Source organism: Bombyx mori, chromosome 1, assembly GCF_030269925.1.
Source record: "Bombyx mori chromosome 1, ASM3026992v2".
NCBI lineage: Eukaryota > Metazoa > Arthropoda > Insecta > Lepidoptera > Bombycidae > Bombyx > Bombyx mori.
The window spans coordinates 6,399,027-6,426,756 of NC_085107.1; the positions used below are offsets into that span (position 1 = coordinate 6,399,027).

General features: G+C 37.2%; 1 protein-coding gene and 1 long non-coding RNA gene across 3 annotated transcripts; one reads left to right on the forward strand and one right to left on the reverse strand.

The window, feature by feature from the left end:
* Positions 1 to 2,183: 2,183 nt before the first annotated feature.
* On the reverse strand, positions 2,184 to 24,971 carry LOC101739748 (peptidoglycan recognition protein). Of its 2 annotated transcripts, XM_004929891.5 has the most exons (5): positions 23,624 to 24,971; positions 8,674 to 8,838; positions 7,558 to 7,759; positions 5,434 to 5,546; positions 2,184 to 5,048 (listed from the first exon to the last, which is right to left on the reverse strand). In XM_004929891.5, the coding sequence occupies exons 1-5, from the start codon at positions 23,844 to 23,846 to the stop codon at positions 4,783 to 4,785; spliced, it is 969 nt and encodes a 322-aa protein (XP_004929948.1). In that variant the 5' UTR covers positions 23,847 to 24,971; the 3' UTR covers positions 2,184 to 4,782. The 2 variants fall into 2 exon arrangements, with proteins under 2 accessions (XP_004929948.1, XP_012549076.1); XM_012693622.4 differs by lacking the exons at positions 2,184 to 5,048; positions 5,434 to 5,546; positions 7,558 to 7,759; positions 8,674 to 8,838 and adding exons at positions 14,880 to 16,043; positions 16,364 to 16,522.
* Positions 24,047 to 26,290, forward strand: LOC134198869 (uncharacterized). The gene is made up of 2 exons (XR_009973130.1): positions 24,047 to 24,370; positions 24,678 to 26,290. It is a non-coding gene; the product is annotated as an uncharacterized LOC134198869 (long non-coding RNA).
* Positions 26,291 to 27,730: the final 1,440 nt, after the last annotated feature.

The window sequence follows — 27,730 nt, forward strand, 5'->3', positions numbered from 1 at the left end:
GTGTTTATTATATTATATATTAGTCTATATTGATATGAAAAACGTAAAATCGATGGCTTAATCGATGGAGGCCAAGTTCACCACTAATAAAATAATGAAATTAAAAACTCTAATGTAATGCACCAATTTAAATATAAACCAACGACAAAAAAGAACAATATTATTTTTATTATTTGTCCAAATACAATTTAATCACAAAGAAAGATGACTTGGACATTTTGTAGACCAAATACATTATACGCCTTTGCATAACCATTAAATTTGAAATTAAATAAGTGAGTATCGCAATTTTTAAAACAAAACGATACATCGATTTCCTGAAAATGTTCGTGTGCTTGCTACCTATCGTTCGTTGATAGAATGATGTTACTTTGTAATAATCCTTGGGTACGTCGTAAACAACAACTGTGCCATATTTCGTAACACCTGGATGAATGGCTTAGGGATGTATTGAGGACAAACGAAGGATTAACCATTGCGTCGGTTGCCATGGTGACGGTTACCTCAACAACGGTTATTATAGCAACCATTTGGTATTCCATAATTTGCTTGTCGCCCACAGGCAAAATGAGTGATGGCTGCATAGTTAAGAGAGTTTAAATATTGTCTAAAAAGGACAGATATAATTAAATACGTTGCTATTGACAGAAACGACCATAAACTACGATCCTAAAATAAATGTAAAACAAAAATCATTCATCTACCTTTTTTTTTTTTTAACGCTGGGGTATCCATTTACGGATTCCCGGTCGAGGGGGGTAACGGACCGGGTTATGTCGGACTCCGGCGCCTCCTGAGAGGAAGAAGGGGAGAAGAGAAGGGCCTCCTTCACCTCCCCCAATTTCTCACAGGAGACTACGCCTTGAAAAAGGCGCGCGAAGCACTTGCCCCGCAGATCATTCATCTACCTAGTCGTACATATTATGAACTTATCGTTCAAGTATATATTAATTAATAAAACAGCACAGTGTGAAAGTACCCCATGTACATCAAAAGAAAATACAATGATTACTATAACTGAACTATAAACACAAACGAGCGACAAATCTGATCGTATCAGCTGACCAACATTTATTGCAGAATAAAAGAAAGAATCTATAACAGCGGATTTAAGGACCGGAGATCCTTTGGATTATTTCAATATAACTTTTTTGAGCCTATACGAGTATGATACTCTTTATTTCCTTCACCCCGAATTATTATCATACACTTGAAAATTTTGACAGATATGCATTTTTTGCACCGGCATTGTCCTTGTAGGCTGCGATCATACGGTCAGCCAAGCCGGTACCTGCCTTGAAATACTATTAGCAAAACTATAATCTTAAATAAGAACCCCGTCGAACTATTAATCATCAGATTATATAACTTGCTTCGTATCATATATATGGGTAACATTTTTAGGGTACGCCTAACGGTTTTACAGAAGAAACAATTACAGAAAAGTTTTAGAAAAAATACAAATTTTAATTCCTAGTGTCAAGAAATATGTTCTAGAACTACAACCAAACTGGTAAGTACAACCAAAAAGCATAATATTACAGCTGCAAGGCGTTCGTGGTCTCTTAATGAGTCAGGCGAGGGCTAATTATCACTATAAGAATATTGAAATCTGTATATCTCGTTGCGAAAAAAATGTACTAAATTTATAGGACAGTAGCGGTACTCATGATTCCTGACAATAAACACACCCAATCCTGCGGACCGAATGGTAAACAGTCGCCGTCGCTCAAAACACGTCCCTACGGATCCTCCCGATCCACTAACGGTGCTTTTAGGTACCTCAAGCACCGGTCACCGTTCTCGTCGAACACGTCGCTTGCGACGCAGTGTTTGATGAGCAAATAAACCCTCGGACACCATCCACTGTGTTTCTCGCCGGATCTTCTCAGTGAGTGGCGTTTCCGATCTGATGGTAGATTCTGCGCATCGCTGCTCTTGCTAGTGTTAGCAAATTCGTCAAATTAGAGCCCCGTGAGCTCACCTACTCACCCGGTGAATCTAGTATAACCCCTCGAGGTTACTAGAATAGGTAGGAAAAAAAACTGACAATAACATAATGCTATTGAAACATTTTATTTATTATTCTAATAATTTAGTATACTGACGTTGGTTGATGTTAAATATCTGGTTTCTTTAACAGTAAAATTGAATAGATTTAAAAATTAAGTAAAACAAGTCAATCTAGTGATTACTTATTTAATATTTCAATTGAAAATTTTTTGTTAGTTCAAAATCATGGCTTCTTTCTCTATCTCTCTCTTCAGTTAGGATACAAAACAGTTCAGCACATACCTAGTCAGGTCATAAATTCTGTCACATGTTTAATGTAAAATAATTGAAACAAGTTTATTCATTATGTAACCATTCATATACCAAAATGAACTTAACAAAACATAGATTCTTATGACACTAAAGTTTATTCAAAATGACCTCCGTGATTTTGAATACAGGCCTTCAATCTGCGCGGCCAATCGTCTATCGCAGCACGAACGAGGTCCATGTCAATATCGGCGGCTGCCTTAATCAAGGATGTCTTGAGTGACTCCAAATTGGGATGAGGCTTTGAGCACGCCTTTTCCTCCAAGTGTTGCCATATCTTGTAATCTAACGGATTCAAATCTGGACTGGAGGAGGGCCAGTCTTCGTGCCGGATGAAGTCGATTTCACGCGCCGCCAGCCAGTCTAGTGTGCTCTTCGCTCTATGAGCTGGCGCCGAATCTTGTTGGAATACCCAGTGCCTGTGATTGAACATGATATGAGAAACAGGTTCCACAAGGTTCATCAGGACTGTATTTTGATACACAACTGCATTCGTTTTTACACCTTTCTCACAAAAATGTACCTCTGTTAAGCCCCAATAAGAAACTCCCAACCATACCATGAGCGAGGATGGAAAATTACCTCGTTGGACACGCGGAATACGGTTGCTCGCTTCTTCACTACTGTGTGCGTACACCTTATCATTTTGTTTGTTGTAGCTCTCTTCTACGGAAAAATTTTTTCATCCGAAAAAAGAATTTCCCGATATTTTTTTCCCGCGTACCGCTTCAACAAAGCGCGGCATCTCTTCAGTCTCAGGACCATTAAACGAGCATTCAAACGATGTCCTGTTTTTCTTCGATATGCCCGAAGCCCTAAGTCTTCATTTAACACCCTTTTCACCGTGGTTCTGCTTAACCCCATCTGAAGGGCCAACAGTTTCTGCTTACGTTTGGGATTTCTTTGAATTCGCGCCTTCACAGCTTTTATCACTGCTGGAGTCCTAACAGACCGAGGGCGACCACTTCTTGACCTGTCATCTACACTAGAGTCTTCATTGTATCGTTTGATGGTACGATAAACGAATCTTTTGGTTATATTCAAATTTTTCAGTATGTTAAAAATTGGAATTGGCGCGTAACCGCAACGATCCAACGCAATAACTGCAACACAGTCTTCTTTAAGCGTCCACTCCATATTTAAAAATGAGTAAAATTCTAAAAGTATATATATTTCTTTTTTCGTGAACAATTCGAAATTCGAATTCAATAAACTATTTTGTGGCCAGCATTCTAAAAGAAAAGTTTTTACTGTGTGACAATACTTATGACCTGACTAGTTATTAGCAAATCAAATTGCAATAAGTAAGTTGTGATGTAGAACATCGCCATAGCGCCCAACTTCAAATTAAATGCAAATGAAAGTGTAATCTGTTAATATATAATTATTAATTTATTAGCGCCAGTAATTATCAGTTTTAGTGATTACAGTGAAGTCTGCAAGGTAATTGAATGACGAATAAATATTTTATTTCACGTGTTTATATGTATATTTCACATAACATTTTAGTTAATAATGGAAATTATATTTGAGAAACAAAACTCATAAACATCATCAGATGTTTCAAAACTAAAGATTTTTTTTTACATTAGGACCCTTAAAATATATTAGTGCTAACTTAATTATCTAATAGCCTAGTACTAATTTTGGCGTCAAAAATTAAACTGTAATTTGGAAATATTTACTTTTTTACAGTATAGATTCGTTTCGATGGTTTGAGGCATTTTATCGTTTCTGTATGTCTGTGACTGTGGTAAAAGGAATTAACGATTTATTAGAATTAGGTTAGCCATTTTGGAGTGGCTGAAACTTTTGGGTCGTAAAACCCTTTGTGTTAAATGTAAAATATCACAGTAAGTGAAACTGAATGATTTTTTTATGTTTTTCGAAGAATGAAGATAATTACTTAAAATATATACACATATACCTAGAGGTGCTTGGAATCATTTCTATTTTCCTCATTTTAGCTACAGTTCCAGACTTAGTAATAAAAGTTTTTTTATACTTTTTCTTACTTAATCATTTAATTTCCGCAGTAAATATTTTAGAACCAGATTTCGATAGCAATGGAAAAATAGCTCTTTCCACATCGTTGTAATTAGGTTACATTTATTTTTAAGTATTATAACAGCTTCATACCACTTAAACTTCATAAAAATACTCTAAAGTGATCAATGGCAAATAATGTAGATTGTTTTATGAAAGGCAATGTTCGTGTCGTATAACTAACCACTGGCACATCTTGATCTGGAACGTTAGCTTACATAAGTGGTTTGTAAAATTTAAACACTGAATACTGCTACATTTCTACTTAGTATTTTTTTTAAAATAGCTATTGTTTAGCTGTGTTGAAAACATTTTATTTTATATTTATATTTTATATACCTAAAATGATCATTATGAACTACTGCTTACAATTTTTTAAACCAATTTCATTGATTTTTGGCTAGATTAATCTGATTAAATTTTATTCTTGAGAATCGTATATATTTCATCACATGTTCTGTTCGCTAATATTCCTTTGTGGTCGAAGTGCTCAAAACTTTTCAAAGCTTTGTACAAGTTTGACCCTGGACTGGCGGTGCTTTGGAAGTCGCAAGCACCATTAATGTAGTACTTGGGATGCAGAAAGCCTCGCTTCACGCCATCTTCAAGTAAAATTTTCGTCCTTGCTATTTGCAGATCCGTAACTCTGGTGTGTGGGTCAAGTTCCTCGCGATAGTCGCCTGTAATGGTAATGTGTGTATGACAGTTAAACGAAAACTAGTTGTAATCAATAAATGTAAAATCTATAAGCATATAAAATTCCTAAATATTAAGAATGTAATAAATTGTGCGGCGCATTTAAACAATGGCTACACAGCGAGATATATTTTTTAAGTATTGGTCCAAAGTTGTGGATTTTATTTCAATTCGCAAGTGACTTCGTGCCTTATTTAGATTTTACGCCATGTTACTGGTATCTATCTCTAATGGTACTTGTGAGAGTTGTTAACAAACTACTGCACGAAACTTCTAGAGGTGTCAATATGAAATTGCCGCAGAGAACTAGTCTACTTAACACTATGGGCACGTTAATTGATCAATGTAATTTTAAAGTAAACATCTTACCAAGAAACCCGATGCCGAGCGAACATCGATTGTAATGATACGTATGTGCTCCCACAAGTCCCCAACCTCGTCCTTCGTACACTCTGCCATCGTTGCCGATCAAAAAGTTGTAACTGGAAGTAAGACCTTGACAGTGCGATGCTGCATTACGCTACCTCAAACTAGTATAAAATGAAACTGTTTAAGTTAAGACAATAATTTAAAAAAATTACTCTTTCATGTTCAAGTCACGTTTTCTCATCGTTCTCTACGAACACGTGTCGTGTGCTGTGTTGATTTCTAAAAGTTCACTCATCCCGTGTACGGAATTTGATATGCGATGACATCTTTAATCAGGAAAATTAATGTACCCATGTTTGATACCTCATCGCTGTTAATTAATTTTGACAACATTTATGACTATTTAGTTCCACCTATTAATACATTTTGTAGCTATTACAATCAATTCAATGCGCTTATCTTTAGAGAGATAAAAACTGACTTGGCACAACAATATCACAATTTATACATTAACTAGCCATACTCGACCGCTTCGCTGGGCATTTAAAATTAACATTATTTAATTTTATTGTCATTATCATTAGGGAATCCAACACTCACATAAATATTAGCCTATCCATTAAGTACATGTATTCTCTACATGGACATCAAGTTTCAAGTCAATCGGATGCACGGTTCAGTAGTTATAACGGAACATCCGTACAAACCACTGTAGATTTATACTTAGTCTGGCCATAAATACTGTTACAATTAAAAATAAACAAAATATTACATTTGAATTTGGAATCTGTCATTTTTATATGATTGCTCATTGAGTTTTCTCATTTTGGCGCCAATACATTGTACAATATTTTGCGATATTAAAATGGAGTGGGGTGATAAAGAGAACCGAATCGCTGTGACTGCATTACACAAAGTATGCCAATTTGGTTTGGTATGGAGCCAAATGCAATTTTTAAAACTCTCCATACGATTGGTATTAGTAAAATGTTTGTGTACCGGGATATTAATAGGTGCAATAAGACCTCCGCTGTTTGTGACACAAAAAGATCTGGCCGTCCACGTAGTGTTCGTACGAAAAAGGTGGTCAAAGCAGTAAGGGAAAGAATTCGAATAAATCCTGTCCGAAAGCAAAATATTTTATCTCGGGAGATGAAGATAGTGCTATCTTGAACCATGCCATCTTGAACCATGAACTCTTTGAACCATGACGCGTATTTTAGAAGATGACTTAGGACTTGCAGCCTATAAGAGACGTACTGGTCATTTCTTAACTGATAATTTAAAAGAGAATAGGGTGGTAAAATCGAAACAACAACTGAAGCGGTACGCATAGGGAGGTCATAGAAAAAATTTTTTACGGATGAGAAATTTTTTACAATGGAGCAACATTTTAACAAACAAAATGACCGTATTTATGCTCAAAGCTCTAAGGAAGCTTCCCAATTAGTCGACAGAGTGCAACGTGGGCACTATCCGACTTCAGTGATGGTTTGGTGGGGTATTAGCTATGAAGGAGTGACTGAGCCATACTTTTGTGAAAAAGGTATCAAAACATCGGCACAAGTGTATCAAGATACCATTCTTGAGAAGGTAGTGAAGCCCCTTAACGACACCATGTTCAATAATCAAGAATGGTCCTTTCAGCAAGACTCGGCGCCAGGTCATAAAGCTCGGTCTACGCAGTCTTGGTTGGAAACGAACGTTTCGGACTTCATCAGAGCTGAAGATTGGCCGTCGTCTAGTCCCGATCTTAATCCGCTGGATTATGATTTATGGTCAGTTTTAGAGAGTACGGCTTGCCCTAAACGCCATGATAATTTGGAGTCCCTAAAACAATCCGTACGATTGGCAGTGAAAATTTTTCCCATGGAAGGAGTGCGTGCTTCTATTGATACTATTGACTGGCCTCAACGTTTAAAGGACTGTATTGCAGCCAATGGAGACCACTTCGAATAAGCTTTTTATACTTTAAATTGTTTTATATTTATGTATCAAACTAACACACTAATAAACACAGTAATAAATGTTATTTGCCATAGAATTTTTTTTGTTTTCCTTTGCAACAGCATTTATGGCCAGACTAAGTAGATGTTGATGTGCATAATATTTTAGACAACTTACGGAATGTCATCTTCAAGATTGTTTAAGACATTGGATTGAAGAATACGCATTTGCGACGCACATGTTTGGAAGGTGTCGCATTCAGGGCTGACCGTATGCTGAACGATGACCAGACGAATCGGGTTATATTCTCTGACTGATTCCGTGTCGTTTACAATTTGAGCCAACCACATCTCCCTTGTGATGTTCCATTCATGAGGAGCTAAGGAATATTTGTGTATAATAAATTACATCAAGTATGTTTATTATTAATATCTCGCTTGCACATGACGATAATTGAAATATTTATTTCATTATGACGCTTAAAATTTAATTGATGCATATTAAAAAAGTAAGCCGTAAAATAATAACTTTTAATTTAAAATTATTGTCAACGTAAGCATTTGGGTACCGCCTACAAAATAGAAATCAGTTGATAAAAAAATATTACAAAATTATAGCAGTAGTTTCATATTTTTTACATATCTTGGAAAATGCTATAAGCATGATGGAAAGATGGAGAGACGAGCTCACGAATTACCCGGGATGAAGTGGTTATCGAAGCCTAATGAACGTATTAACACTATATACTTATTGAGACGTCGAAATTGAAATACCATGTGGTTTTTATTACCATCCCAAATGCTTAGTTACGGGTAGCAACGACATTGCACCATTTTAACCAGAACACATAGCTTCTTCGTTGTCATCTAAATTTTATAAATTGTAGCTTCGCTATTTTGTTTATTTCTTATTGTTCATCGTCAAGAAAAAAAATTAAAATTAAAATGCGTGAGGAACCTACGTAGTGGTTTTAGAAGAAAATTACATATCGTAAAGTTTTAAAACTATTATTATTTTTGCACTAGTACTCGTTAGGCCACGAGCGAAACTTAAAAAGAAAAATTTTTTTTTTTGCTTAGATGGGTGGACGAGCTCACAGTCCACCTGGTGTTAAGTGGTTACTGGAGCCCATAGACATCCACAACGTAAATGCGCCACCCACCTTGAGATATAAGTTCTAAGGTCTCAAGTAAGTTACAACGGCTGCCCCACCCTTCAAACCGAAACGCATTACTGCTTCACGGCAGAAATAGATCTAAAAGTTTGCCTACTTTTGTGGCCACGATAACTCACCGACATCGATGTCATCATCGTTTGCGACTGTCTCGGTTGTCAAAGCGAAGTACAAAGTTAGCCCGATGCATATGACAAGAGCGGTGAGCGCTACGGAGCACGATAGTCTCTCTGCTCTGCTTGTATTCTTCAAAACTTTCCATAGGTAACGCGGCAGCGGGAGTTCTGAAATATAAATTAGTTTCCTGTTTATCCATGAAAAAATATTCCTCATGAAACAACAACAAATGTATCAACTAAAATTTTGTCTAAATAGTTTTATAACTAAACGAGCTGAGTGCCTTGATGAGCGGCTAACGGAGAATATGTTATAATTACCGCGCGGCAAAAACAAGTAAGCACCTTCCCGTGCTGGTCTGCAACATGCCTCACCGTCAGAACGGAAGGCCGAAACTTACAAGATTCTAATATAATTTAAAGCTTAATCAAAAACAAAATAAATTTACTGACATTAGGTTAAAATTTCACTGAACTTAAGTTCCGTGTTAAATTTATTGAAACAACATGAAACATAATATGGAGTACAATGTGTGTCAAGAAATTATGGACCCTTTCTTTATTATTATCACTGTAAAATTTTTATTATATTAATATTCTATAACATCTTTACTTACTCTGATAGCTGAACATGTTATCTACAATATTATATTATAACTTAACAGTTGAACAAAATACGTAGCGTTTATTCTATTTCAAAAAATTATCAAGTTTATACTATAACCAGTGGTGAATTTACACTACGGGCGGCAAATTTTTTAGGGCGGCAAAATTATGAAAGTGAATTTTTTTTTTCTCATCAAAATCTTACATAGAGCAATCGCTCTATGTAATTAATTAATTCTATAATTACCGATGAACGTGAAATTTTCCACACTTACAATATGTATGAACGGCTGTCTCGTGTAGTGGTAAGTGACATGGTCACTACACAAGCGGATCGCGGGTTCGAATCCCGCCAATGGAGGATATTTTGTATGATAAATATAAAATGTCTTTTCTAGGGTTATGGATGTATATTAAATATATGTATATGTATGTGTATAATAAAAATCTTACATTTTTTCCGTTATTTGGTACCTGTAACATAAGTTCTTTACGAACTTAGCACGGAACCAGTGAACCTGGCGTGATTGTTTTTAAAAAGAAAATATAGAGAAGGTGTGCAGAATGCTAATTTTTTATTAAAAATGCATTATTAATACATTAAATCGATAAAAAAAACATTACGCACACTACCATGTATTTGACACACACACATAACTATATATATTCTTTGTTTACTGTCAAACATTTTGTTATTGCTTAAAGTCTGTGGTCAAATTGAAAATATATTAGTATTGTTTGTCTTTAACTATTTGTCTATAGTGTAGTCTTGGCAATGTATAATAATAGTCTTTGACAATAGAACCTAATGTTCAAACTTATAATTTCAATTAATTATAATCGAATTTCGATTACTGCGTAAGTATATTTACCTCGTGCGTAAGTATAAGACCTCTAGTAAGTATATTTTAATACATAAGCATAAAAATGTTTTGTTCACTAAGAAATTGGTGGTTTTACGTCTACCCGTTGAGGGCGGTAGCCAAGGAATATCGTGATTGAACCAATTAAAACGCCCTGTCTCAACAACTGTCTTCCATACTTCTGATGAAGCAGAACTCATCCAAGGCAGGCTGGGAGCAAAAGTACGCGCTTCGTGCTGAGCCCTTACTCCCCGCCGCCCTACTGCCACTAGAAACCATGCTCGCCGGGCCTCTCAGGCTGTGGGCTGTCCGAGGCCCCTTCCTTACATGGCACTGACAATTCGTACCGCTGGGATAACCCCTCCCTTTTTAGGGCCCCCTCCCTTGGGCTGTCCGAGGCCCCCTACACGGCACTGCCAATTCGTGCCGCCAGGATATCCCCTCCCTTTTTCGGGCCTCCCTTACAATGTCCGTCCACCTGGTTGGCGATCATCTCGACTTCTCTTTCCTTTCACGTGACCTACAACTATTAGTTTTTCCAAGTTGTCAGGATTTCGTCGGGCCACGTGTCCGAAGTACTTGAGGAGACGCTGCATACAGATTATATTTAGACGGGTCTTGACGTTTAGCTTCGAGAGAATTGACACATTTTGCGCCAACACCACATTTCAAATGCGTTAATTCTCGATCGGGTACGGGCCTTGTCTTGATCCCGCTTAGTCAACACCATATACTCGTAGCTTGCGATAGGCAGCGGCTTGGCTCTGCCACTGTAATTGTTAATGTCTATGAGAGCTGTCGCTATCGTTAACCACTCCATAAGGTGGGCCGTAGGGTGAGCATACTAATATGGCCAACAACACTCGAAAAGCAACGCCTAAAAGATACAAACATAAACGTCTACAGGAGTTAGCCTGCGTAAGGGGCTCACAGATACCGCTATTAATTACATTAATCATTTTTAAACGATGTTATTGCTACATAGTTAAAATTGGTTTTCATTAGAAAAAAATGTGCTTTTCCTCACGACTTTAACCTAAACATAGTCGCATCGAAATTGACGGCAAACGTAACCTGACTCATTTCGCTGTTCGACTGTGTAAATCAAATATATGCATAGAGCATTTAAAGTAAATCTTGTACTCATAATACCCACTGCCATAACTAATATTTTTAAATGAGTAAATATTTTTTATTAACTTTTGTAGAGTCTTTAATAATTAATTGTTGTTCGCATTGCTATTTCTTATATTAATGTTCAAGCTTCTGTGAATAAAATAATCTATTAATAGGTAATAAGATAATAAGAACAAAGTAATAAGATAAACACGAACAATTTTTTTCTGGATAGACATAGTTATCACTCCGGGCATTTCTGCTGAAAATAATTTAGTTCTGTTGTTTCGTTGTTTCGTAATAGGACAGACACACAGACTTTCCCATTTGAAATATTGTAAAATTGTTGTTAGTATACAAAGCTGAAAGATTCCTGTACAATTGTATTACCTAAAATAATTCTCAATGAGTCTACACGCACTCATTAAAAACACTAAAATATTCAAACTGGTTCAGTCATTATCACACTTCTCGTATGACTATTTGTCACATGTATCTGATGGACTTTTGGTATTATTATTAAGTACATACATTTATTTCTATTCGTACTTATGGTGTCAGTAGTAGCACCAGACTCATCTGTTTATATGTAGTATTTTAGTCCATGGACATCAGTCATAGCTAGACAAGCCGACTAGTACCTTAGTATTACTAACTTAACCTATACTAGGTTTCACACCTGTATGACAGTATAATTTCAATTATTTACCTAATTAATATTCGATAATGGCAGTTCAGACGGACTTCAAGGAAAACGACAGAATGTTAAGAACTACTAAACATCTTTATTGAACTATCATAAAAATTGACCAAACATAACTTAGAATTCTTTTCGAGTTGAAGTGATAGTTTATCTATTGGTTATTTATAGCTATGTATGTAATGGTGAGCAGTATATAAAATAAAATTAATTTTAATCAAAGATATAACGGTCTGTTATACAATGGTGCACATTGAACTTAAAATACATCACTTTGTACATCATTACTGTATTAAAAAATAGCGTGCATATTCAGTATCCTTTTGAGAAAATTCGTTCTAATGCGGCACAAAAGCATCAAATCAAATTCTTTTATTGTGACAACCGTTTACAAAGCTATAAAGGTATTTATTCATATTCAATAAGCATAGTGTGGCATAAGACACATTATCTTTTTAATTTATTGATTAAAGAAAATTCGTGAAATTGCTTTTCTATTTTTCTTTATACTAAAACAAATTCTTTTCTACGTTGAAAGCTGGCCATCAGGCTCGGGACTCACCTGGTGCTACGAGGGCGGGATGATAAGTAACTAGCCTTTGCTATTTAAAAAGCTAAAATTAAAAAAATATATATGTCATTTTTAAGTTCGTATCTCTGGCCACCTGTGTTCTAAGTTTGAATTTGGTGGCGTGAAAATTTTATTGATTTTTTGTCATTTGAAAATATATTTCGCCAAGTGGTTTCAAATTGGATAAAATTGAACAAAGAGCGGTGATAAAGTTTCTTCATATGAAGGGCATGTAGGGGAAAGATATCTACGACGAGTTAAAAAAATGTTTGGGTGAATGTGCTCCTTCTAATGCCACAGTAAAAGCTGGGTGGATGAGTTTAAACACAGTCGTACATGTGTCCGAGATGAAGCCCGCCTCGGACGTCCAAAAAGCGTCTCGACTCCGAAAATGGTCGTGAAAGTACATGATATGGTTTTAACAGATCGATGATTGAAGTTATCTGGAATAGCTGACACTACAGGTATCTCAAAAGAACGGGTACATCATATCCTAAGTGAGGAATTAAATATGAAAAAGTTATCGGCCCGTTGAGTGCCGCGATTGCTTACGCATGATCAAAAAAGGATCGGGTGCAAAACTCAAAAGAATGTTTGGACCGTTTCAGAGTAATAAAGCCGATTTTTACGTCGATTTCTAACAACAGATGAAACATGGGTTCATTATACACGTCAGAATCAAAAATTCAATCAAAACAGTGGACGCAATCGGGATGCCCGGCTCCAACAAAAACCATGGCTGTAAAGTCGGCTGGAAAAGTGATGGCTCCCGTCTTTTGGGATGCAGATGGGATCCTGATGATAGATTACCTTTCTAAAGGTCAAACAATTAATGGAGAATACTACGCTAATCTTCTAGATAATCTTCATCAATGTATTCAGCAAAAACGACCAGGTTTGGCGGAAAAAAAAAACATCTTCCACCAAGACAACGCTAGGGTTCACACATGTGTTAAAGCTATGGCAAAAATCAACGAATTAAAGTATGATTTGCTGCCCCACCCACCTTATTCGCCTGATCTAGCGCCATCAGACTTCCACTTATTCCCTAAGCTCAAAACTTTTTTGGCGGACAAAAATTTGCCACAAATGATGAAGTCATAGCCGCTGTAGAGGAGTATTTTGCAGGCCTTGGAAGAAATCATTTTATGGAAGGCATTACTGCTTTAGAACGAAGATGGAATAAGTGCGTAGAAGTTCACGGAGACTAGGTCGAAAAATAAAATTAATTTTATCATGGAAAGTTCAGTGTTTCATTATTAGGCTAGTTACTTATCATCCCACCCTTGTAAGAGAAGCAATGGATATCACAAAATCAATATCAGCGCCTAACTTGAGTCATGAGGGATATTGCAGTCTTTGAAGCACTTCATAAAGACCCATTAACTTAGAAAAAATCTTAAGTTCCCCAAAATCCAAACCACTAGATAGAGTTATACAATATATGTATATTAAGAGAGATTAAATACTGGATCATATTTTGATATCTGCAGTAATGTAGTTTAAAATCCAATTTTTTTTTGTCCTCCTTAAGCTGATAGCCTTGAGAGGCTATTTCAGCGTAACCTTATCTAGTAGGTGAGCTCACGGAGCTCAAAGCGGAGTGATGCTAACACTGACCCTAGCAAGAGCAGTGCTTCGCAGAATCTTCCACCGGATCGGAAACGCGATCCACTGAGAAGATCCGGCGAGAAACTCAGTGGGCTTTGTCTATGAGTTAATTCGCTCGTCGAGCCCTTCATCACAAGCGACTGGTTCGAGGAAGACGGTGACCGGTGCTTGTGGAACCTAAAAGCACCGTTAATGGATCGGGAGGATCCGTAATGACGTGTTTTAGGCAAAAATCTATACTGAAACTACTTTAATAGTGATCAGTTTTGTCTGCAACAAGAAAGAAAAACAAATATCTTTTTCATAATAATTCAGCAGGCAGTAAATGTAAAAGCGATGGAAAACAATTTCTAAATTAAGATAGTACGGTTTTTTTGTGGATTATCAAAACGAAAAACAAAAAAAAAGAACGACTCATAATACAATTCGGGTGAGCGTTAGGTGAGCATTTTTGAAGTAAAGGTATTATAGTGAAGTGAACTAAATGTACTAATAAATGTCAAATAAGTACTTCATGTTTCGTGAGATCGTAATGTGATCTGAAAACTAGTGGCAGAAGCCGCCCCTGCTTTTTCATAAAAGCGCAGATTTGGCGCGTCAAATACTTCATTTTGTGCAATAGAAAAAGAATGTTATTTTTTTCTTAATATAAATTATGTAAGTAATAAATAATAATATATAAAATAACCAAATTTTTTTTAGTTATTTCAAATATCGATACAAACAGGAAAAAAAAACCAAATGAGATTTTGGACGTTTATTTTTAACAGTTTCAAAATTTCTTTCTATTTGAATTACAGACGTTAGTAATTTGTGGTAGCACTACGTTTTAATTACATAGAAGGTATGACGCAGTACAGACAAGGCAGTTAGGCCCGGTTTCATTTAAGAATAAACAAGGTAATGGAATGATATTTAAAAGTAAAGTATTACCAATTTTTTTGACGGCAGACATGATTAAATCTACTTAAATAAAATTATTTTGGTTAAAAAATATGTACTTGATTTTTATTACCCTTATGTAGGCTACAGCAAAAGGCAAAGACCCGATAACAGAATGTGTATTGTTTTATGAGGCTTTTTGTGCGATCACAAAGATAGGATACAAAATGTATTGTTTTAATTAAAGTTCTTAAATTTTTATGTGAACGATTTTTAGTCGTTACGAGGACCGTTACTTGATAATTTTACTTCAATGTGTAACAAGAAATTTCAAAATAAAAGAACGACAGAACCTATCGCGAAGTAATTGAATCTTCTCGGTTTTCGCCTCCCTTCTGCGATAGAATTAAATTCAACGTTATACACACAAACGACAATTCTTTGTCTCTTATTTCCTGAGAAGCCAGCTGGTATTTCAAACCGGTCAAAATTCATCCAGGCAAACACAGGTGTGCGTTTTCCGAATTCCAGTGTTGAAAATCTTTTAGTTCTTTCAAGATGTTGCGGCCAGGGCTGACGGTGAGTGGCTTCACCTGACATTGGCCTAATATTGTGTAGTCAGGCCGCAGAACTCCTTGCTTAACGAGCTGATTTAAAAGAATGTCTAGATGTTCAAATTGTGCAGGAGTCGTTTTGTCAGTTCTATAATCTCCAAGGAACATTATCGTAATACTTCGACGGTTCCACCCTTTCAACATAGTACTTAATACGTTGGCGCCTCTCCCTTCGAATACTATACCATTTCCGCTTATAAGGAAATTGGGGCCGATATCCTCAAAGCGAGCGTCCAGGTGGCTCTTCTGTACATTTATGATTTTCTTTATGCAGTCGTATTTCTGATTGCAATATTGGGTAACGGTGTGGCCAATGATAACGAAAGATACCGGTAATTCGAGGAAATCCATAGTGTAGGGCCTCATTGCCTGCCAGTCGCCCCGTCGCAGATACCACGGCTCGTGTATATCTAATCAAAATAACGGAGGCGTTATACACCATGATATAAAATGACACTGTCGATGAGGTTTGATTTTGGAGATAAATTAACCATATAGTAACAAGCTTGTGAGTTTTATAATAATATATTTTCTTGTGTGAAGTACATGTGAAAATATATAGCATTGTAAAAAAGAAAATAGGATTTATGTGTAACCACAAAATAACTGCATGAATAATGCCTAGTAGCTTTGAATAATTATATTTCAGGTTTTAGTCAAGACTTTATTAAAGGGGTCTATTAGTTTAAAGAGACATTTAAAAAGGAAGTTGAAGATTAGAATCACGTACCGAGATCGAGACGAGCTTCGTTCTTGGATAGTGCGTAATGGAAGACGTAGAAACTGAGGCCTACTGTGACAATGAGCGCCCAGCAGACGAACACGGCGATGCTACAGCGAATTTTGCGCGTATTTTGAGACGAAACCAACTCCAGACCGAGTAATTGGCCTGAAACAACATCAAACTTTGTACAAACATAATTTGTACAATTCGACATTCAGTAGCATCTATATATTAATACGTGAAGCAAAAACGTTGTACCCCTTTTTACGAAAATTGCGCGGACGCAGGAGTATGAAATTTCCCACACTTATAGAGAATATAAATATAAATATATAAATATTTTACTAACAATCACGCCACGTTAACTGGTCCCGTGATAAGTTCGTATAGAACTTGTGTTACAGGTACCAGATATCGGAAATAAATGTAAGATTTTTATTATACACATACATATATTGAATATGAATATAGAATATAGAGAAGGAGTGCAGAATGCTAAATTTTATTTTAAATTATGCATAAAAAATACATTAAATCAATAAAAAGAACACTACACACGCTACCGTGTATTTGGCACACACACATATTATATACTTAGTCTGGCAATAAATACTGCTACAATTAAAAATAAACAAAATATTACATTTGAATTTGGAATCAGTCATTTTTATATGATTGCTCATTGAGTTTTCTCATTTTGGCGCCAATACATTGTACAATATTTTGCGATATTAAAATGAAGTGGGGTGATAAAGAGAACCGAATCGCTGTGATTGCATTACACAAAGTAGGTATGGAGCCAAATGCAATTTTTAAAACTCTCCATACGCTTGGTATTAGTAAAATGTTTGTGTACCAGGCTATTAATAGGTGCAATGAGACCTCCTCTGTTTGTGACAGAAAAAGATCTGGCCGTCCACGTAGTGTTCGTACGAAAAAGGTGGTCAAAGCAGTAAAGGAAAGAATTCGAAGAAATCCTGTCCGAAAGCAAAATATTTTATCTCAGGAGATGAAGATAGCACCTAGAACCATGTCGCGTATTTTAAAAGATGACTTAGGACTTGCAGCCTATAAGAGACGTACTGGTCATTTCTTAACTGATAATTTAAAACAGAATAGGGTGGTAAAATCGAAACAACTACTGAAGCGGTACGCAAAGGGAGGTCATAGAAAATTTTTGTTTACGGATGAGAAAATTTTTACAATTGCGCAACATTTTAACAAACAAAATGACCGTATTTATGCTCAAAGCTCTAAGGAAGCTTCACCAGGACAGGTGGGCGAGCAAAGGCTCAGCCAAGAGGGGTGGGATTTGCTAACAACTGCCCGAGCGCCTCCGAAGGAGACCTAACAACTCAACAGCAATTGTTTCGCGAATGAATCTACTACCGGATCGGAATCGCGACCCGCTGAGAAGATCCGGCGAGAAACTCAGCGGGCTGATGCATGGGTTAGGTTGCACGTCGACCTCTTTGTCGAGTTCGACGAGTACGGTTACCGGGGTCCCTAAGCCTGCCCCTAGTATTAGAGCTGAAGGCATCTAATGCAAAGGTTATTGGATCTGATGGATCCGTAAGGACGTGTCTAGGGCGTCGACGGTGACTGGCTCCTGCATGATCAGGATTCGGGGAGTAGTCAGCGGCGGCAACGATAAGGCGATTATCATGACGCATAGCCTTATCGAAGTATCGTTCCGACGCTGACTTCATGTATTTCCGAATTGATTCGAGGCCCAGGTCGTCGTGTAGGTCAACGTTCCTCACGAACCACGGAGCCCCGACAGCTAACCTGCAAAAGCGGGATTGTAGGGATTGGAGGGTGTCTATGTGTGTGCGGGCCGCGTGAGCGAACACCACACTCGCGTAAGTCATGACGGGCCTTATGCAAGTTTTGTAAAGTGTCACCTTGTTCCGAAGGGACATTTTACTCCGCTTACAGATCATGGGGTAGAGTCTACCGAGAATAAACGCGGCACGGTCACGGACTGATTTTATATGCGGGCGGAATGTCATCGATGCATCCAGGGTAACGCCCAGGTACTTGACCTTCCTGGTCCAGGGTATGGGTTGTCTAAAGAGAGTAATCGGGGGTGTGAGATTCCTCCTCCTAATCCGGGAGGAAATCCGTGTGGAGCAAATCAGTGATGGTTTGGTGGGGTATTAGCTATGTAGGAGTGACTGAGCCGTACTTTTGTGAAAAAGGTATCAAAACACCGGCACAAGTGTATCAAGATACCATTCTTGAGAAGGTAGTGAAGCCCCTCAACAACACCATGTTCAATAATAAAGAATGGTCCTTCCAGCAAGACTCGGCGCCAGGTCATAAAGCTCGGTCTACGCAGTCTTGGTTGGAAACGAACGTTTCGGACTTCATCAGAGAAGACTGGCCGTCGTCTAGTCCCGATCTTAATCCGCTGTATTATGATTTATGTTCAGTTTTAGAGAGTACGGCTTGCTCTAAACGCCATGATAATTTGGAGTCCCTAAAACAATCCATACGATTGGCAGCGAAAAAATTTTCCATGGAAAGAGTGCGTGCTTCTATTGATAATTAGCCTCAACGTTTAAAGGACTGTATTGCAGCCAATGGAGACCACTTCGAATAAGCTTTATAGACTTTAAATTGTTTTATATTTATGTATTAAAGTAACACACTGTAAAAGTAATAAATGTTATTTGCCATAGAATTTTTTTTGTTTTCCTTTGTAACAGTATTTATGGCCAGACTAAGTATATATTGTTGGTTGTCAGAATTTTTTTAAACTTAAGGTACCTTGATTCATGAAATCGAAGTTAGGTGGTTTTTTGCTGGTTTGTGGTGGTCTGGTAATTTTAAAGGCCATTTAAAAAGGACTACACTACGACACTTCGAATTGTATGCATATTTACATAAATAAATAAATATATGTAGTTATTTTAAATAGGATTCCGTTACATTCTGAGTCAGGTATAGTAAATAAACGGTTTTCAAAAAAATGTGTGATTGTAAATAGAGAATTATTAGGTACGTGTGTATTTCACCGCACTCCGGCAAAATGGCTTGACCGATTTTGATGATTTTTTTTGTGCGTTTGATTATTATTCGGTATGGTTTAGATTTATATAATAGATTTATACGGATGCAGTAGATTGTTCGGAAACTGGGTTATTTTTAAGTTTTTTTCAAGGCAGGATATGTTTGTCCTTAGTCTTTATATACGTTTAAGTTTAATTGCTCACGGCCACCTCAATGTTCACCTAGTTTCAAACATTACTCTTGTTTCGGATTTGAGAATTCTTCATTTCTACCAAATTTTCCCGTGAATTACCATTTATTTAAATATCGCACTTATTTCCCTTTTCCGTTTACTTTGTTCGTAAATTTATATGATTTTATTTTTACGTAAGTAATTAGAATACACGTATGTCATGTTTTTGGGTGAACACTATATAGTTTCACGAACTTTGTAGCTTAGGCTCAGTTTTTATATTTTATTCTAAAATATAATGTCTTTGAAATGATGGTTAATTTTTTTCGTTTGCTGCACAAGATAACCTTTTTTGTTTTAATATTCCACCAACTTCCGATCCAGTATAATCCAGAGTATGAATAATCATCACTATGTCCGGTCTAAGATTGATTTTCGAATTAGCATCGCTTTCGTTGTGGCCGTTGGGATACTGAAGTTACTAAATATATCATTTTATTTTTCGACATCCTTATAATTCTTCCTGGAAACTTATCGTAGTGTGCCCAACCTTTGGAAAAGGTGACAAGATTTTCAAATCCTGTTAATTCATGAGATTTCTTGATCATTCATTCATTAGTTTATATGTGATTTCTTAATTTTCGATTTGCCATTGCCAATCAAGGTGAATTCGGTAGAACCACAATGTCTATCATGCATAACACTTCTTTCCCGTACAAGATAAATGATGATAAACAGAGATGATTCTGAGCGATAAGAGATACTTCCGTCGAACCCTTTATTCGTTATTCGGTTTGTAACCCATATTATTTATTTAAACACTTTTATAAAGATGTTCTAAGTACTAGATGAGTTTTCGAAAGGGCCGCTCAACGGTGGACGCGATCTTCGCGTGCGGGCACTCTCGGAGGAGCCCATCTCCGGGGATGGGGTAGCCTTGGCGGTGTCGCCCGGCATCGCCAATGTGTTTACCGCCTGCCCTGGCCCGTGATAGGGGAGGGCCCTGGAAAGACACGGAGTGCCCCCCTACCTTAGCCGGCTGGTGGGTTCCTACTTGGACGACAGATCGGTCATATGTACCGGACACGGTGGGATCGTGCACCGGTTTCCGGTCGTACGCGGTGTTCCACAGGGGTCGGTGCTCGGCCTTCTTTTGTGGAATATCGGGTATGACTGGGTGCTGAGGGGTGCCCTCCTCCCGGGCCTGAGCGCAATCTGTTGCGCAGACGATCCGTTGGTCGTGGCCTGGGGGGAGGTGTCAAAATCAGGAGATTGGGCCTCAACGTGGCACTCAGTAAATCCGAGGCCACGTGCTTCCACAAGCCACCTGTCAATGACTGTATCGTGGTTGGAGGCGTCCGTATCGGGGTCGGGGTGCAGTTGAAGTACCTGGGCCTCATTCTGAACATTCGTTGCACCTTCCATGTTCACTTTCAGAAACTGGTCCCTCGTTTGTTGGGGTTGGTTGAGAGGCCTGACCAGGTGACGAGCCTCTATACAGGGGGGTGTGATCAATGGCCCTATACGGGGCGCCCGTGTGAGGCCAACGGCAACGGCCGCAACGCACCATCGCAGTCAGGGTCATCGGTGGTTATCGCACCATCTCCTTTGAGGCGGCGTGCGACTGGCTGGGACGCCGCCTTGGATTTAGAGGCGGAGGTGGAAGCGCTCGCCACTGGCTATCAGTGGCGGGCTGACCTTCGTGTCCGGGGCGTGGTGCGTCACAGCCCCGGTGTGCTCAGAGCACGGAGGGCCCAATCTCGGTGATCCGTGCTGGAGTCATGGTTCAGGCAGCCAGCCGATTCTTCAGCTGGTCGTACGACCTTCGAGGCGATTCACCCGGTCATTGTGGATTGGATGAATCGTGACAGAGGACGCCTCACTTTCCGGCCCACGGAGATGCTCACCGGGCATGGTTGCTTCGGTGAGTTCCTGCACTGGATCGGATCCGAGCCGTCGGCAGAGTGCCAGCATTGTGGTTGCGACTTGGACACGACAGAGCATATGCTCGTCGTATTTATAGATTTCTCATTGAAAATTAATCTTCGAATTTTCGAGCAAATTCACGGTGGTACCGTTATAAAACCAATATTTAATGCGTACTGCAAAATGAACTTATACATTTTATATAGCCAAGTTTCCCTTACGCACACGATTACCATTTTGAATTTAATTATCTAGTACTCCTATATGAATCAAAGAAGGTAATAAAAAAAGGAAGTTCATCACATTAATTAATTAGTTCAATTTATCGATGCTATATATTTTTTCGTTCAATTTTAGATTTGCATTTCCAAGCTTAAGTGAACAGAATGATTAACAACTGAGATTTTAGTGCTATAGGTACATATTTGTATAATAATATGTGATCATCGATAATTGAACCACCTTTTTAGTGGGCAGAATAAGAATTATAAATTTCTATACACACCTGAGTGTAAAAGTACCCTAAATGATTGTTTTCGTATATATATTTTTTTTTCTCATTAAGAAATTCAGAATTTAATTTCCCCCTAATTATACTGGCACCAGTTTTTTTTCTTGTGTTTACCTTTTTTGGGGAACGGAAGGATTATTCGAACAAGCCTTTAAGGTGGTTCAGGTGGATCTATCGTATCTACAACATCAACGGTGGCTAACTGCTAGCCACGGGTTCTGCCGCAGTATCAAAAACGTTATTGGTACTCTCACGTCGAGTCTGAGTATGGCATGCACGGTGTAACCTGATAGTGTACTTGGTAACCGTCTTACACTGATCACCAAATATAATAAAATTGGAAATAAAGTCATTACAAAACATGAATACTAATGTCATTGTACCTAATAACGGGCAGAACAATAAGCAAGTATGTTAAAGACTTCAACCTAGATAATATCGTGATTAATCAAAGGAATTGCTGATTATTTGCTTTCTTATCATTTTGCAACTATTCTACAAAATATTTCGAAATTATTTATTAGGTATATTGTTATCACTTTTGCTGCAAAAGCCATGTCGATGCGTGGATTAAATTTAAGTTGATAAAATTAATGTATTTTTTCTGATAACGAGACTTAATTGAGTTGATAAAAAAGTGTTCGATAAAATTGACGTAAACTGTCAACAAGTTTTTTTTTTTGTTTTGTGGTAAAATTCAGATTTTATACGAGTATTTAGCTTGTTTTTTAATTACTTAATACATTCATTTATTAACAGACTTTAAGAAAGTACGTAGACAGTTCAATTCTGATTAATCTATAACACATATTGACATATTTGAGTATTGTATTAATACTCTTAACATTGTTAAATATCTGCGTTTTAAAAAAACTGTTGAAAGGAGTCAGTTCTTCCTTTAAAAGTATTTTGTAAATTATATGGCCAATTGGATGTTGTTTTAAAAAAAAAGGTTACTGAATGAATAGCCTCCTCATAACAGGATATTTTACAACATTCCGCAATACGAAATATTTGTGCTTATGTCAGATGTTTAAATATTGTCATTGGCCAAACAGTCCGCGCGATTTCTACTTATATTGTACAAAACTTATAAAACGACTCACTAAAATATGACTAATTATATGGAAATTAAGAGGACCGATCTCAGAATTCATATCACGATATGCCATTAGAAAAATAGGGTTTGTTAAAACAAAATATTTTACTTTAAGTGGTCTGGTCTAATGTATGTATATATGTATATAAATATTCTTTATCTCGTTGCCTTTAGTGTTTAATTTTTCCTTTATTAAGTTAAGTATTATTCAGTAAAACTGTACTCTCATACGAGACTGTGGTTTTCTTTGTTGTTTGAAACGTTTCAGTGAAATAATAACCTACTCATGTATCTAATTTTAATACAAGAATGAAAAGCGAAAGGAAATGAAATAATGATTACAAAAAATAACAATTCGCAGTAGATAATTTATGAATGCAAGTAGCTTATTAACGATCGTAACCAATTAGTAAATTAATCGTTAAGCATGGCATGAAAACTTATAGTACGCTAGCTTTATTAGTCCTACTGAGTCGCCAATTGCAGAAAGAATCACAGAGATTAACACTATAAAATATTCTATGGATTATAGAGGTCACTTACCTTTTATTTCTTCTGTATTCCTGACTTTTTGTGTGACCGATACGAACTTGGGCCCGATGTGGACCCTCGATGATTTGGACACGTTAAGCTGTGATATAGGCGGCGAAACTGCTGCACGTGAAGCTGATGCTATCATTCGTTCGTCCATCAAAACGAAGTCAGAACTGCAGTCCGGACGGTACATCATCGCAAGTTCACGTTCTCCGTCACTATCGCTCCACATGATTAGCACCGATGTAAACGAAAAAAAAAAAAAAAAACAAATGGAACAACACAATGAGTGAAGCGTGAGTAACCACTGAGACGACGGCTCGCTCTGTCTATCAAACGCGTCTAAGTTCGTTTCTTTTGCAGAAACGTTGGCTGATAAAAATTGTAGTAATAACCAGAATATGTCGGACAACTATAGCCTTCCTATTCTATCATTTACCAGAAACTCCCGTCGGTTACAATCACCTGAGTTTCTCTATAAATAGCAATGCTTATTGAATTTGTGCAACGATTTTATAAGCGGTACTAAAAAGAAATTGATGATAAGTCACTTTAGTTGTAATTGACGAGTTAAATTTATATTTATTTTACTAGAGAAAATCACTGTCGCTGCACCCTTGTTCACATTATCGTTTCGCTTACAAAAATAAATTATCGCGTCGCGATACAATTGATGCAGAGCTGATTTTGATAACAGGCAATCAGCAACACCGAACTACTAAGATTTTTGAACATTTTCATTCATTCGAACTTCAGGTATGTACTTCGCTTTTAGCTTAACTATTGCTAATTGGTTCCGATCCGGTAGTAGATTAATTTGCTAAACAGCTGCTCTTGAGTTGTTAAGTCTCCTTTGGAGGCGCTCGGGCGGCTGTTGTCAAGTCCCACCCCTCCTGTCTGAGCCTTTGCTCGCCTACCTGTCATGGTAAAACTGAAAAGGCCTCCGGGCCACCAGTAATGACTCAATCATAAAAAAAATATTGCTAATAAGAAATGAGTAAAAAATGCTTACAAACAGAAATTTTCATTCGACAAAAATCTAATGTACAGTATCATCTTTCAGTAAAACTAAATTTTCAATTCAAGCAAAGGTATTTATTTTAATACTTCGTGTGTTTATGAGAATCTGACGGAACACCTGATGCCACGCGATAGTTTCGTAACAAAGGAGTGAGTTTGTCGTGAAGAGCAAGATATTGAAATGTGTCGGTGGATGTCGGTAAACAGGGAGTAAGGCTCAAACGCATCATGTTATTATGACATACGACACGACGCCACCGCTCCATAGGAGTGTGTTCGAGCCCTTATGTTTAAAAGTTTCACTATCCAGTTGTCAAGATCATTGGAATAAAAAAAATATTTGCGACATTGTATTACGCTTAATGGATCAAGCTTGTTTTTTTAACAACACACAATTTAATTCAGATTGGTATTACATGAATTGATCTCGGTTAGAATCTAGTAAATAAAGAAGCTCAATAAGGAAGGTACATATATTTTGGCCATTTACATATAGTGTATCTTGTATTAGCTATACATATATTTAAATTTTAGTACAACTTGCTTTTTTGTCACACTATGTAGATCTTATTAAATCCGGGCTGTTTTCTAGAAATACCTAGAAATATCTTGTTCGCAGATTACATACACAAAAAAGACGATTGATGGTAGATAACATCGTAATCACAAATATAGCTTTTCTGAATCACTCGAAGACTTGATCATCATCATCATCATCAGCCTTTATCTGCCCACTGCTGGACATAGGCCTTCCCCAATGCCTATGTCCAGACTTGATGATCATGTGTAATTCGGTAAGAGTATATAAATATATGGAATGAATTAACCACTGGTACTATTATACTTGAAAAACTAGGAAGATTATTAGAGAGAATATTAGCGATATTACCAGATCTTATATGAAGATCCGCGATCGATCAATCCACAAAGTAGGTACTGCTGGAACAAAACGAAAATATTGAGTATCCGTGTAAGAATATCTTTAACTCTATTGTATTTGTTTTAACTAAAAAGGAAGTAAACCACAATACAAAGAACTTTTGCCCATAGATGGATTTTTTAAAGGTCTAGTCTATTCCGTCACAGTTTTGGAAATACGTTACGCTTGTCAAACCTCTGAAATACTTAACTCAATAATAAATAGCTGCAAATGCAAAATAGAACGTAATTACGTTAATGCCAAAACGAGTGTTAGAGCCAATATGTAAATTATTAAAAATACTAAAAAGTTGTCAAACAGGTTCTTACACTCTAGTGGAAATGGTTCGGTCGTCGCATCCAAAGAATAACTGGTTGAAGACGGTAAGCGATTATCAATTAGTGTTGTGCAAATAAAGAGATCAAGGTAAATTTAACATTAGTCCTCGATTTCTAATTCAGTTATTGTCAAGCGTTTTGTAAGTTGACATCATTGATTTTTTCCAAACGTTGCATTACAGGATTAGACTCACGTAGACTAGCTCTTGCTCAATAATTACGGCAACAAATATAGGGTTGGCTAATTCATGATGATAGAATGAAGATTAACTGGAAGAGATTTCAGCATGAAATAAGTAGTGCCCTTGTACTCTGTATCCTTATTGACGTGTATTTTCTAACAGCTGTGTGTACAAAATATATTAAATAAATAAATAAAAAAAAATTAATATTTCCGAACTTGATTTTTTGTTGCTCTCAAAAATAGCCTGGTTATAGAGCTCAAAAGAGTTATGTACTTCAATTTTAAACTTAGTTTTTAGATCTTCATAGTTATGGTTCTATGGGAATGGTAGCATAAATAGTTAATGTAGCGAGTTGAATAAGCGCCCGTTGAGTGAAATGGCGACAAGTCTCTGCAAACACCATGTGGTCGCAGAATGCCTTGTTAAAACTCAAGGGGAGAACTTACAAAACGATCATTAGACCTGTCGTGCTGTATCGATCTGATGCTGGGCGACGAAAGTAAAGCATGAAAAAAGAGTGCATGCGGCAGAGATGCCAATGTTGAGATGGATGTATGGAGTGACAAAAATAGACAAGATGAGGGTATATATATATGAATATAAGGAAATGGTAGTGCAAGGTGGGGAAGAGGTCGACCGAGGTAGACATGAATGGAGTGTGTGAATCACGGGATGAGAGAAAGAGGAGTAAGTGTTGAGATGACGGCTGATAGAAAAGAATGGAATAGAAAATTCGCTGTGCAGACCCCACCTAAAGGGATAAGGTGGAGACAAAGACGCCGTGTGGTTCTTAGTCTGGTTTCTTACATATCTGATTATATTATAATTCTCCATTGGTCTCCTTGCAGGAGCCGTAAGGATGTATTTATGATTTATTATTATGTAAATACGTGTTTATTTATTATTTATGAATTATTTTTATTGAAAAATATTAAGGATCTATATACTATATACTATACTACCAGATTCCAGCTACGCCAGGAAGTGTGACCGAACTAAGGGTGCCAGGAGTGACCCGTTCCGATTTAAGGGGGGGGGGGCGTGTACCTTTAAATCTATATAATCGAGACATGGACCTCACTTCTCAATGTGGGTGACGCCATTCACGTTGAAATGTCTATGGGCCCTTGGTAACCGCTTAACACAAAACGAGCTGTGAGCTCGTTCACCCGTTAAGGCAATAAAAATGAAACCTAAATTGAAACACATAGCCCTAGTTCAAGAAATAGTATTAACTATGTGTTATATTATTGTTTGATTTGCTTTTGTTTGTGCTCGTTCTGGGTCCGCCATTTTAATATGGCCGCGATTTGTGTAGATAATGCTGATTAAATGTGTTTGCCAATATCGTTTTATCTTTAATCTAATTTTTTTAAAGGATTGTATTTGCAATCAGTGTCGCTAGGTTAATTTTATAAGAACAGACATAATATAATATGAGTGCGCATAAAACTTTTTTACTCTTCCGGTCCGATAGATCGTTAGTCATAAGTCATAGTCGTAGTCTTTATACAGCGCAACCTTGGAAACATTGAGTTTGACATTCTAGTTGCGTCAATAAAGCTACTATCGGAGCACTTGAACTTGATTACGCGACAGAAAAAGGTTCGCGGGTTCGCTTAACCTGTTTGTTTCTCAAGACTTCGGGTCTAGT